General features: G+C 36.9%; 2 protein-coding genes across 5 annotated transcripts in view; one reads left to right on the plus strand and one right to left on the minus strand.

Annotated features, from left to right (window-relative positions):
* On the plus strand, positions 1 to 11,405 carry tbxa2r (thromboxane A2 receptor). 3 transcript variants are annotated; one of them, XM_084953722.1, is made up of 3 exons: positions 1 to 94; positions 4,587 to 5,414; positions 9,274 to 11,405. In XM_084953722.1, the coding sequence occupies exons 2-3, from the start codon at positions 4,626 to 4,628 to the stop codon at positions 9,586 to 9,588; spliced, it is 1,104 nt and encodes a 367-aa protein (XP_084809848.1). In that variant the 5' UTR covers positions 1 to 94; positions 4,587 to 4,625; the 3' UTR covers positions 9,589 to 11,405. The 3 variants fall into 3 exon arrangements, with proteins under 3 accessions (XP_084809848.1, XP_084809849.1, XP_084809850.1); XM_084953723.1 differs by having other exon boundaries at positions 1 to 89; XM_084953724.1 differs by having other exon boundaries at positions 8,060 to 9,387.
* Positions 11,385 to 14,447, minus strand: part of gipc3 (GIPC PDZ domain containing family, member 3) — a 16,727-nt gene continuing 13,664 nt past the window's right edge. For both annotated transcript variants that reach the window (XM_084953727.1, XM_084953726.1), the window contains exon 6: positions 11,385 to 12,445. In XM_084953727.1, coding sequence (XP_084809853.1) covers positions 12,294 to 12,445 — 152 coding nt within the window. In that variant the 3' untranslated portion in view covers positions 11,385 to 12,293. The remainder of the gene's footprint in view (positions 12,446 to 14,447) is intronic.

Here is a 14,447-nt window from a genome sequence, read left to right on the forward strand (position 1 = left end):
TAGAGGAGAGGACACAGCTGGGGGAAGGGAGTAAAGATGAGCCAGGGTTTCTACTAAAGGTCTTTTTGTCATCAAGCTGAACTTGTGATGTAAGGTATCTATCCCATGTCTTCTAGTCGTTATAATTTGCATAATTTCTTAATCTTTTAAGAGAGATGTTAACGATGGAGAAGTAAAAACTTTACAACTGCAAGACAAATGATCCTTGAAAACAATTCTGTGAAGTCTTCTTTTTTTCTTATATTACTGCTTATGCGCAAACTACACAGGTTTTATATACTTTTATCATTTGTATTGTATGTTATGGTATATCATAAGGACAGTTAATTAATGATTCTTATTCATCTTCTTTAAACCAGCACTAAAAAAAATCATTTTATACAAATAGGAAATGTACCTCTGTGGCTAAAAGTGCAAAAATATAATACATTATACATCACTGATCTCTTAATACACTCTTACAAACTCACTTGCCTGGGTTTGGAAAACCTTGTGGGTTAATATTGTTTGGCATGCATTCACCATTCTCAACATTTCAGGATAGGCGCAAAACTCATGAATGCATTTCTGTGGTTTTCCATTAGGCCCATTGGTAAAGCATTTTTACTGCCATAGTGGAACAGTATTTAGTGTGACATATTGATCTTGGATTCTAACAGGCACTTTTGGCTAATTGTTCTTTAAAAAGGTTTTCTAGATCATACGAGAGCAGGTTCATCATATAGCACTTCCTAAGGACGTGAAGGATTTCATTACCTTTTGTAAACTGTGCAACTGTGCAGTTTCTATATCTTTAGTTTTCTGTGGCAAAAACATGTTGCCACAGTTTTTTGGGTTCTACAGTTCTTAATATGTATCCACTCTATTAACGAGATTAAACAAATATTATAAAATTCTGATGTCGTAAAGGAAAAGGGCTCATATCTTAGTTTCATGGCTGATTTATAATGGTTTCCACCACTCGCACAAACATCAAAGCAACATCAAAATATTCATCCGAGTTGTTTTTGATGATTGAGCAAATAATTGGTGTACTGAACCTGATTTCATGATCTCCTTTTAGGCAGTGGCATTTTCAGCACTAGGCATTAAGTTCTCCTAAACTAGTTTGAAGGATAAATTTGATGCTTTACAAGATTACTGCATGAAAGCAGCCTAAAAACAGACACCTGTTTGGTGTTTTAGTGGTTCAGTTGTTTTCATTCCTAACGAGCTACCAGTCTGTGCCCAGTTGGCGTGTGAAACAATACAGGTCCTCTATGCCCACTTGGCCAAAGTTGAGACCATTAGGATTGTTTTATTGTTTCACTTCAATACAGAAGCAGTTAGCCTAATTCTTCAAGTCACTAAAGTTGTCTTCCTGCCTGTTAAATGTTCTGTGCATTCCACTCTGCATTGTTATGATTTCAAGTGTAGAAGCAAAACAATAGACTACAGGAAAATGAATGGACAAGTGGAAGAAAATTCCCTATGGGGGGAAATCCAGCAGTCAGATTTGAGTTTGCACAATTTCTAGTCATTGAAATTAGAAGTGTCAAGACAATGATCACTCGCTGCTGCCAATAATACACAACTGTCTGAGACAGCTTTTAGTTTTATTCTGGTGCATTTTAGTGTCAGTACATGTTAATAACAGCATCAGAAGCTTTTCGCTTTTAAAAACCTGTATAATTCTCCGTTTTGTCCTTTATTGTCTTTATTTGTCGTTTTCTGTTGCATTTCTGTATATCCTCCTCCCATGATGCGTCTTCTTAAAAGCTACTGCACAAGTATAACACCAAACAGTGAAATAGTTTATCTGTCTTAAACTGACTGTTCAATGATAAAAGGTCTCAAATTGCTCACAGGAAGTTACACCCACAGTGTGGCATGAGTGTGGAAAACAAAATTCTGATGGTGATAGAAAATTTTACTGGATTCACTGATGTGTTTTGTAAATAGTGCCAAAGACAATCCAAAGTACAAATGCAACTAAGCAAAATATAGAACATATAAAACACATCAAAGACTTGAACTGAGAAAATCTACGAGTTCTTAGAAAAGTATTGGCTCATTTTGATTTTGATGGCAGCAACGCACCTCCAAGAAGATGGGACTGGGCAATGTTTACCACTGTTTGGCATTCTTTTAAGAACAGTCCATAAACATCTGGGAACTGAGGGGACCGGGTGCTGGACTTTTGGGAGAGGAATGTTATCTCATTCTTGTCTGATGTATTATTGTGGCTGCTCAGTAGTCCTGGGACTACTTGAGCATTTTTTCTGTCTTGATGCTCCAAATGCTTTCAGTTGGTGAGAGATCTGGGCTACAGGAGGCCAATTTAAGCACCCAGACTCTTCTGATATGAAGTGAATAAAAGTCTTTCATTGCTGAAGGTGCCTTTCCAGATCAGTAATCTGTCAGTTCATGGGCACTAATTCACCCCCAGGCTTTTGAACTACTCTTTCTTCTTAAGTCCGGAGAAATCGCTGGCCATGTTTACAAAAAAGAATTTCAAATTTCAAATTATCTGACAACAGAACAGTTTAGTCCATTTTAAATTACCTTTGACCCTTGAACATTTCTCTATCATCTTCACACATGGGTTCTGTTTTGCATGACAGAGCTTTAACCTGCATTTGCAGGCACGCAACATGGCAACATGACATGACAGAAAAAAGTCTTTGCAATATTATGTTGAGTAACAATATTCTGAAGTTGTTCCATACTTGCTTCTTTTCTTTTGTCTTCTCTTTTTTTGCAGATTGGTGAACCTCTGACTCTCTAAAATGTGTTTTTTTATAGCCATACGTGTTACTGATCTGTTGCCAGTAACCTAATTAGCTGCAAAACATTCCTCTGGCTGTTCTTTTTTTAGGTCCACTTACTTTTCCTGCTTTTTGTTCTTCCCATCCCAACTTCTTTTGAGACATGTTGCTGCCATTAGATTCAAAATCAGCTCATATTTTTCCCTAAAGTTTTAAATGTTCTCAGTTTAAATATTTGGTATGTTTTAGATTTGCTATTGTGAATAAAATATTGGTGTACTAGATTTGCAAATCTTTGGATTCTGTTTTTATTTACATTTTACAACTTCCCAATTTTGGGGGTGTTTGTAAGTAAGGTAACAACACATTACTGAACAGGCAGTACAGGCATATGTTTCTCATTGAAGTCTTTCTCTCAGATCATACTGTATAGTTTTTTTGTATATAAATTTGTTTCTTAAAGCAATAACCTACAGTTGCTGTTTATTTCTTTAGTTAACACAGGATGAAATCAGTATCTTGGTGATGTGCTGTGAAACAAATATTTAGATTAATGAAAGCTGTGGATATTTGTTTCCATATTACCATCCCGAGACTTCTTTTTTTTTACTGGGGAAAGAATACCAAGAGCTGATTATGTCTGATTCTATGTTTATTTCCTTTCAGTGCCACCAAACTGAACTTCCTGGCAGGATATGCCAGCTCTCCCACTCTGTCTATTTCGGTCTCTCTGTCACTCATTCCATCTCTGCCCCATACTGTCACTGTCTGCATGCGTTTGTGTGGGTGCTGTGTACATCTGCGTCTGAGCTGTTACATTGCATTCTAAAGGTTTATTTTCATAGTTTAGGCAATCAATCTTGTCGACACTAAAAATATTTGAATCCCCTGATATCTGGCAACAATGATTTTACCTCCAGATAAAGGGTTTTTAATAATACAGACGCACTGTCAGCTTTCTTTGCTATGTGTTTAATCGTCCATAGAACTGTTCATTGCATTTTCAGCCTCTGTTGTAGCAATACAATACTGATGTCATAACAACCAATGAAATGATGAAAAATTATAAAAACAAAGAAATGATCGTTAACCAGAATTGGTTTTTTAAACCACTGACTGTTGAACTACTGTGACACCTCAATGTGTTTTGCTTTTTTGCACGATAAGATAGGCTTCAGCCATTAAAGGTGCTCTGATTAGAAATATGATGTGTTGCAGTATGCTCGATGTAAATAAAGAGTTGGGAAAGTGCCATTTAGAACTGTGTTAGAGTAAACACATTTTTTATCTTGGACATCTGAAGTGCAACAACATCGGTCCACCTCTTCTGACAGATTATGTCACCTTTGCTCAGTTTGTTTATACTGTAAGAGTCGACCCAACCAGCAAAAACTCATAAAAATATACAGAGACAGTTCTTTCTCACACTATATAAACTCCTTAGAAAACTCAGGGATTTTAAGCCAAACTCTTGGTGCTATGAGGTTGCAGCGCTGCCACAGCATGCGAGAACAATAGGATTTGACTGTCTGGTGGTACAACTAAGCTAACCATGCAATACACAATGACACAAAATGTATGTATGTAGTAGTCAAAAAAATAAAATCCTTCTGGTAATAATTGTAGTGTCCCTGCAATGGGTATTGTGTGGCTGTCCAATTACTATTATTTTGGTGCTTGGATGAATGTATTATATTTTTTATGTAATTTTTAAACTTTCTGTTTGTTTGTTTGTTTGTTTGTTTGTTTGTTTGTTTGTTTGTTTGTTTGTTTGTTTGATTGATTGATTGTTTTTTTTTTTTTTGTACTCTTCTAACTAGTATTGTCTTTCCATCTCAGAGTCACCTCAAGTCAACGAGTGTGCACCAGCTAGCCACGATGAATACCTCAGATGCCAACAACACTCCACAATGTTACTCCCTCAAAAGCCCTCCATTCAATTACACACATCCCATCAGCTCAGCATACTTCTCAACCATCTTCAGCACTTTGGGAATCACCTCAAATCTCATTGCCTTCTTTGTTCTCGTCAAATCTTTCCGACAAATGCGGAATCGGTCACGGTCTTTCTTCTTAATCTTCCTGGGCAGTCTTGTAGTTACTGACTTTATGGGTATTTTGGTCACAGGTTCCATTGTGGTCTCCTTCCATTTTACACGTTTTAATTGGCGCCAAGTAGATCCTAACTGCCACTTCTGCAACTTCATGGGTATGTCTATGGTCTTCTATGGACTGTGCCCACTGCTGCTTAGTGCCACAATGGCCATGGAGCGCTTCTGTGGCATTAACCGTCCATTTGCACGCTCCACCAACATGAGCAAGAGCCGGACAGTCTACATGGTGCTGATGGTATGGTTGGCTGCTGGCTGTATTGCTTTGCTGCCCTTAATAGGCATCGGGAGCTACCACATACAGGCTCCTGGTTCTTGGTGTTTTTTCAACATCAGTTCGAAAGGAAGTGATATGGTCTTCTCCCTGCTCTTCTCCCTCGTGGGGTTGACTTCGATCGTTGTGTCATTTTTACTGAACACAGTGAGTGTGGTGACGCTTATCAAGGTGTGCTGCGGACAGGACAGAACACAGCGGAGCCGAGACCATGAAGTCGAGATGATGGTGCAACTTATCTTGATCATGATTATTGCCTCTATCAGCTGGTGCCCCCTCCTGGTGAGTTTGTTTGTTTGTTTGGTTGCTTGTTTATTTGTTTCTTTGGTTAGTTGGTTGGTTTTGGGTAGGTTGTTGTATATAGACAAAAAAAGGCAAAAATGACAATTAATATAACTAATGCGTAATACACTAGTAATACAGAACCGAATTTAGCAATTTCACTCTTAAATAGCATAAATAACAGTAAGCAATAAGTCATGACACAGACAGCCCCAATTTTCATCTTTTGTGTCACACCAGTTACTTTATTGCCTAATAACCTATATTAACACAAATTATTAATGGCTAAATATTTTTTTTGTATTGTTTGTTGTTGATTTTTTTGGTTTTTAATCTTGATTTTTAATTTTAGTATAAAACACAAAGGATTTTATGCTATAATTTAAAAAAAAAACTGAATTTGTTTCATATTGCGTAAATAAACAAAAACTATTTTGAAAACAGGGAAAACAATGACATTTTCTGTTATTAAACTGATTACTAAGAATTATTTTTAAAAAAATATTATTATTATTTTAAACTTTCTTACTTCTTAGAAACAGGTGAGAGATCCAGTTCCGTATCTCAGTTCAGTTGAGGTGAAGCCTAGCACACAGCTACCCACTACAGCTACCTACGTCGGCACCCAGCTGTCAGTCACATGCAAAATTATACATTTTTTTAGCCATGATAACATTTAAATTGGTGAGTTAAAAACATGTAAAGCTAGGCACTTAGCACTTCTCTTATTTATTTGTTTATCTTTTCAAACAGCATGAGGAATTATATCATTTTTCCAGTCTATAACATTAATAGTTAGCAAATTATGTAAAAATATAACTGATGATAATTAAAGTCACATTAATGCTGCTGTTTTCTTGTTCACAACACTGTAATTCCTCATATAATGGGGTGTAATTTTCTATGTTTATTTAAGGTACTATATTGTTCTGCTAATAAAAAAATACTTTTTGTATCTTTTTCAATTATATAGCACTCTGGCATTTTACTGGACAATAAAATGCCCAGTTTCCATTAGTCTACAAATAATAATTAACGAGCAATGTCATTTCTATGCTTGGAAATGACACTGGAAATGACTAGTCAGTCGGCTAATTCCTGTGTTATTCTACAACACCAGAGAAGAGGTGAGGGAGTCAGAGAGAGAGCCGGAAAGAAAGAGATAACACTTTCAGGTAGAGCAATTCAGTGTCAAGCACATGTAGCCAAGGAGATTTCCAGACAAGCAGAAATGGAGATGAGACTGAAGGGCCAGACAAATTATTTATGAGTCTAACATCTGATTCTTTGACTAATTTATGTAAGCTTTCTGTTATAGGAAGAGTTGTTACATAACACTGTGTGTACATTAAGTGCTTGAACAAATACTAGTACACCCCTGTCTCTTCATATTAACTTTCTATAAAGTAGCTGTCTTTGGTCAAGAAATGTTTTATTTGTAGCAGCTTTTTCAAATCTAATCCTCATATGAAAGAAACAATTTATCTGATGACCCAGAGAGTGAACTGATGTGATGTTGCAGGATAAATGGAGCACTCTGGTCTTGTACAACAGTCACTGCCCTCCACAGAAACATCTGGCCCTTTTTCAACCAGTGTAACAGTGTGTTGGACTCCATAATTGCAGTCTGGTCTATGACAGTGTGTGTTGTGTGATCATAAGACCAATGGAAGAATTCACTGCCTTCTGTTGTAGACAGAAGGAGAAGATCTCTCTTGTTTTTACCTTCTTTTAGGCTAGGTTTGTGTTTCTTGACAATAAATTTTCTATTTTTTCATTATCGAAGAAATACTCAGAATATATATATAAAAAACAAAAGCAGCCTGACGGGCTAAACATTTATAAACACTGTTCACTAAACATTAATCATGAGGTTGTGATAGGAAATTAATATCTTCAAGATACTGCAAGGTGACACACTTACTTTTACTGTGTCCACCTGCTGTTGTGTGGAAAATGGTTTTCATATGTTTGAAAGCACCGTGCCATGACCTTAACTATCTAGTTTTTTGTTACCAGCGCTTCTTTTAAAATGTTTGAACCTTAATGAGGCATCACAAGGTCCTAAGCTCCTTTTCTCTGCTCCTCTGTGTATGCTTCAATTCTTCTTAGTGATGCAGCCTATTTACTAGCTGATCTGAAAACCGTCTGTACTTACACTGGATCAAAGAGCCCCTTAATGCCCCACTTAAGATGACATATTTCAACTCAAGAGTGAAGCAGAGCCTTTAAAGGAAAACATCTAGTACAATGTCAAACAGCACTGAAAAAGTCCAGAAAGGTCCAGTGTGGCAACCAAGACTCAAAATAAAACCCAGACCTTCTATGGGAGGTGTTATTTATAGATACTGATGAGATACTGATGCGTTTTTAATTTGTATAAAAATTTGACAATTTCAGTTACGTTCAGCCTATCTTGCATTATCTACCTATCATTTTTATACTTCTAATAGGAATCACTTATTGCATAATTCAGTTCTTTAAACTTTTGCTTTCCTATGTATAGTTAAAAAAAAATAAATCAACTACTTCATTTTTTTAACTGAGTTTGCCAGAGAACAAAATAATAAGGACTAAAGTCCCTGAGTGGAGCACACATTTTTCTGCAGTCTGGTCTAACATTAGTTGTGTGATACCTTGTACAGATATACATTTTGGTGTGCATGACGACTTCGGAAGTTCCTGATGCTAATGTGGTTTTGTTCGGCATACGAATGGCCACCTGCAATCAGATTTTAGACCCATGGATTTACATCATGTTTCAAGTGTCCCCACTAAGGCGAGTAAAATGTGAAACGAAAATCTAACGCTGCTCATCCGCCATCACCGCTCACCCCCATGGCACCGTATTTTTGCCAATTAGTTGGTCACGTGCCCTAAACATCTCCAAATGACAGATTTGTACACATCAGTCCACTTCATGCACTGCCGCTTCCAAACCAATACTTATATGCTCAAAGTTTCGTTCCATTCTTTCTCCAGTTAATAGCCATTAAACTTCTCATCATGCTTGTTTTTTGGCCTTGCACGTTCTTTAATTTGGAAAAATTAACACACGTATGTTCTGTCATCAGAAACATGGTAGCTTTTCGTTTTGCAGATTTTCGTTTCATTTAGTTTCTAATATTTTTTTTCCTTTGGAGTAGAGCTGCAGAAATCCTGGAAGTACTGCGAACTGGACAAATGCAATCAAGCAACAGTTATCTGCAGTTGAGCCTATATGAAATAGCCTTGTTCTTAATGTCAGTTTTCTTCTTTGTTTTTGAAAATGAAAATAAGCCAATGTTAACTGGCACTCTGCAAAACATGAGCCCATGGAGTACCAATACCACTGAGAGGCATTTGCCTCACAAAAACGCTTCATCTTGCATGGTCTCTTGCATTTCTTGGATGTAAAAACTCAGGAGAACAGAACTGTGACACAAGCTAAATTTTGAAAAGAAACTATAAGCAACACTAGGCCGGTTTTTAATTCCTGCAGGAGCTTGTTAGCATGTTTTCCCCCTTCTGGAGACAGTTGGGGTAATGCTAATAATGCTGTGCCTCACATGAAATGTGGGTAATTGGGTAATGGATAATTAGGCTATGTTACAGCAGCCACTGCCTCAGGGACACCATGACAAAATTAGCCTAGCCTTTCTTTTTAAACTAGACATAACTTATAGTGAATGCTTGTGTGGATCTGCAATATTAACCTATTTGATCTCCCTTCTCTTATTCGCTTTTTCCAATCTCTTCCTTTTGCTATTTCTTATTTCCTTTCTTTACCATCTTCTACCCCGTCAACTGCTTCCTCCTTCATGCCTCTCTTTACTTCTGCTTTTCTCTGTCTGTCCCTACATTATTCCTCCACATCCAGGTCTTTATTGCTCAAACAGTGTTCTCCAGCGATCCTCTCTGGGTCAGGAAACTGCTGCTGTACCTCCGCTTTGCCACCTGCAACCAGATCCTCGACCCATGGGTTTACATCCTGTTCCGGAGGGCAGTCTTTAAGAGAGTCTACCCCCGCTTTGACTGGTCCCGGAGCTCAATCATGACTTTGTACCCATATTTTCAAGAGACTGCACGCAGATTCACACGATCTTCATTAGGGAGCAACCTGGGCTCAGATGAAACAGGAGAAACAACAAAGTCAAATGTCACTTCTCCGTCTACCTTAAAGTCACCTGACTGAGGGTCATGGTACAGTGTGTGTTTGTTTCTCTGATCAGAAATGAGTGATCACAGGGATCAGGCATGTACTCTCAGCTCCATACATTGCACTGAAGTTAACTATATGCACTGCTACCTAGATATACTGCTGCATTAAGTTAACTGTATTTAATGTACCATTAAATAGGATAAATTATCTTGTTTTCTCTTTGTTTGATGCATGCTTAGACCTGATGTTGTGCTAACCATTTTAGGAGGAAACCCACAGGCAGCCTAGACCCATGAACCTGAAATATAGAAACTGTAATATTGTAGAAGTACCTATTGTTAACAAGAAATATCATATTATACTATATTCACATAATAGTTTGCTAATATATAAATTTGCTAATAGTTACTCTGACTGAACATGTCACAAACTCTGAAAACCTATAAAAGATTGAAAAATGCTAAAAGATCAGTTTCTTGCATTTAACTTCATTGTTTTTTACTGAGTGAGATATTCTGTTTCAAGGTTGTCTGTTACATATGGGCTGAAGGATGTTTACAAGAGGAAAAAAGATGGATTATTACAAATATCAAAAGTCTTGACCCACCTTTCATTCCTGTATATTTATCTAGAATATGTGCAGTGAAAACAGTGTGTTAGCAATTCCAATGTGTTTGAACGTTAGTATTGGAAAATGTGAAGAAATAAGGGATCAAAAGATGGTAACTTCATTATAAGTTGAAATTCCCAACTACTTTGATTTGTATTTGGTCAAACTGACATAGGAAGAAAGCTAAATTCTTTATTTAAATTGCTTATCATCTATTACAGTATTGTATGACAATCATATTGATTATTGTGTCTCAATTCAGTTACTTCCAAAGTGGACCCTTGCAGAACAGGACAATTTAACGCAGATCAGCCTCAACCAATGACACAACACATGTAGACAAAGTTATTGTATGTATTTGTGCCGAAGTATGGTTAAGTGTAAGTGGGAGTAAGTATGAAAATGCATGTGTGAAGATTTATAATTTGAATGAACTCACCCTTTAAAAAGCAGGACTCAGTTCTTGGAGGAAGTACAGTGCATCCTAAACATCTAGATAAACTACAATTAGATAACCTAAACAAGTACACTGTCTAGAGTTTAAATTTGGAGAACGTTATTGTATTTTATTTTGATTGTTATAAAATCTTCTGCCTCTTTGAGATCTCAAGGCTAAGATTTAAAGTTGATGCGGACTGAGAATATGTTTTGTTAAGAGAGCAATATTTACACTCATCATGCACATAAAGTAATGCACGCTGTAATGTCACTCAACTCAACCAGTCTTCCACAACAGTTTTTTTTTTACTCCATAAAAGTTCTCCCATGACAGTGAGGAGTAAATGTGGATTGTTCACGTAAATAAAGGCTCAATAAAACAGAAATATTTGTTGCTGTTAAATATTTAACCATTTTACTTCCCATACAGAAATGCAGTCAAGCGCAACACAAAGAAGAGTACTGATATAACCGTGTAATCACATCTTAGGTCAAACCATTTAAATTTAGCCATTCGGTTTTTACTTATGTATGCAAAATGGTAAGGCAGAAAAAATATGCCACTCCAGTGTTAAGTTAATGCTTCCTTTTTTTTTACTGGATATACTAACCAATGCAGAAACACAAAGTGAGATCTACACACTGAAACTAAGAGCAGTGATAATGAAATGCTGCAACAAACTGCTATAGTATATTTGCATTCTCTCTCTTTTTTTAAACAGACTGAAGGCTCCCTCAGTGAAACATGGTACAATGTTAAAGTGAATATGTAACATTTTCCTTTTCTCAACAACCACAAGAAATTCTTTCCATTTTTTAAGGAAAACTAAGAGTAAGAGTTTACATACAAACACAAGAATCCACCAAAATATTTTTTTGATTTCTTTTTGACTGTGGGAACTTATGGTTCAAATATGGTGTTTGACAGCAGTTTCTAGAGCAGGAACATTTAGATTGCTCCCCTGGTATTCAGTTTTTAGATGACAGCTTTGATTATTTTTTATTTTATTTTATTTTACTTTTTTTTTGTAAGTTCAAGTCAGGTCAGTCACCTACTGCAAGACTGAGAATATTTAAAGCTGCAATGCCTTTTTCTGGAACACTTGGTAAAATCCAAAACACAAATTTTTATTTACCTTATATAAGTTGTTGTTAACTGAGAGAAAGATTGAATGTCCTGTAAATGTTTCTTTCCTGTTTTCGCAGCAATTCCTTTCAAAGTGAAACAGACTTACTGGTGCTAACTGCTTTTTCTGGATTCCTCAGCTGATTCCAACTCTTGCAGTTTCATAACATACCGTTGCACGCTGGTGGCAGACGTCAAGACCTCTATTAAATGCATCTCTTTTTAATTAAACATTCAATCACAGCTTTCTAATGATGATGAATTAGTAATTTCTGATTATTCATTTAGCCAAATGTATTAAAAACTACTCTGCAGATTACTGTGCATTGTATTTCTTGTAAAGATTTGACAGTCCAGTTTAGTAGAACATTAAGAATCTGTTATGCACAAATTAGCGACATTTCATTTCTCAAACAATATCACAGTGCGGCCATGATTGCAAGTGATTCAAAATGAATATAGGGACTGGAAGGCAATATTTACGCACTTCTACGTTTTACCTTTTTGCAGCTTGATATACCAGAGAACAGAGCTCTTCTTCTCTCATATGTGTACAACAAACATCTAGATTCTGCCATTTTTGACATCTCCAATAGCTCCCCATACATCAAACAAAAAAACATCAGGGAATGCAAAATCCCCCAGAACTGAATCCAGTGCCTCGGCAAAGTCATCGGGGTTCTTCTTGTCTTTGCCCGCTTCCACAATGGTGGTTGCTGCAGAGAAAATGGGACACAGGAATGTACATATATAATTTACTAATTCTTATCTACAGTTATTCTGGTGTAACCTTGTAATCTTTAAGCCGTGGGGCACCAAGTAAAAAAAACAAAATGTGCAAGCATTTTTCTCAAGAAACATTCAGACTGCAATTCTGTTTAATTTTACAAAAGCAGGCAGTAACACGGGCATTGGCTTGTCTCTGGAATGATGTGTATTCATGAATGTCAGTCGATGTGTGTTGAAATATCCTTGGGAAGCCATTGCACTTATGGGAAACCTAAGTATATACTAATTGTGGAATCTTATTGTATTTGCATTCAGGGTGATTAAATAAGAAATTAACACAGTTACAAATGTTCTTTTGGGCAGTGTTTATTGTACATTTATTCAATTAAGCATAACTTAGAAAAGTGGCCTTGTACAGATATATAGTCTATTCTAGAGTCTAATCCACTATCCGAGTATTTAAAGGATATTAAGAGATTGTCAGCATCCCTTTTTTAATGCAAACTGTCAGTGAGAGTAAATCATATTTAGTAAATCATATTTTCCCAAGTGGTTTTCTAAAAAAAAAAGAAAAAAGAAAAAGAAACTAAACATATTTTTTTAGGAGGAGATCCAAGCAAGCAACGGGGCGAAGAGCAGGGTAAGAAATCATTGCCCTATTTTAGATGAGGTTCATGCAACATCAGGCCACTGGCTTTGAGAGTCTGGGAAAGGGCAAATTCCTATCACTCTCAACTTCTCAGCACAATAGACCCAAATTCTTGCTCATTATTCATCCTTGTGCAGTTCTTGTGATATTTAGTAAGGATGAAAGCAAGTGATGCTGCCAATTTCTACTATTATTAACCCTGACTAAAAAAAAGGTCCACTTAATTTTCTTTTCAGGAGCTTTTAGCCTTTATGGCCATCTCTAGCTGCTTTATGGCCAGAATTGAATTCAAAATCCTGCTCCTCACATACAAGGTCTTAAATAATCAGGCCCCATCTTATCTTAATGACCTTGTAGTACCATATCACCCTATTAGAGCACTTCGCTCTCGCTCTGCAGGCCTACTTGTTGTTCCTAGAGTATTTAAAAGTAGAATGGGAGGCAGAGCCTTCAGTTTTCAGGCCCCTCTTCTGTGGAACCAGCTTCCAGTTTGGATTCGGGAGACAGAAACTATCTCTACTTTTAAGATTAGGCTTAAAACTTTCCTTTTTGCTAAAGCATATAGTTAGGGCTGGACCAGGTGACCCTGAATCCTCCCTTAGTTATGCTGCAATAGACGTAGGCTGCCGGGGGATTCCCAAGATGCATTGAGTTTTTCCTTTCCAGTCACCTTTCTCACTCACTAAGTATTAATAGACCTCTCTGCATTGAATCATATCTGTTATTAACCTCTGTCTCTCTTCCACAGCATGTCTTTTATCCTGTCTTCCTTCTCTCACCCCAACCGGTCGCAGCAGATGGCCGCCCCTCCCTGAGCCTGGTTCTGCCGGAGGTTTCTTCCTGTTAAAAGGGAGTTTTTCCTTCCCACCTTCGCCAAAGTGCTTGCTCATAGGGGGTCATATGATTGTTGGGTTTTTCTCTGTATCTATGAAGCGCCTTGAGGCGACTTTTGTTGTGATTTGGCGCTATATAAATAAAATTGAATTGAATTGAATTGAATTGAATCTAGCTCTAGGTTGCTCAGCTGAGCATGAAATGACAAGTATTAACTCTCCTTGACAACTGAGCAAAGTCCTTCAGCTGAGATATACATGCACGTGAACATGTACACATCTAGACAAGATATTTTTGTCATTTTTCTTCTCCTCCATAAAAGCACCAAATTCTAAATCCTTCAAAATTGTGTCAAATTAAACATTAAATATGGTTAAACATCGTTTACATTGAGTTACTGGGAAGAGTAAAAACAAACTCCTGATGGCTTGTTCCTTTATGTTTCTACATTTGTCAGAGACTCGATCCTTCCCTGCCCATGCCCCATTGATACAGGGCTAGATACA

This window comes from Perissodus microlepis, chromosome 15 (genome assembly GCF_051167445.1).
Source record: "Perissodus microlepis isolate ML-2025 ecotype Zambia chromosome 15, ASM5116744v1, whole genome shotgun sequence".
In the NCBI taxonomy this organism is placed as follows: domain Eukaryota; kingdom Metazoa; phylum Chordata; class Actinopteri; order Cichliformes; family Cichlidae; genus Perissodus; species Perissodus microlepis.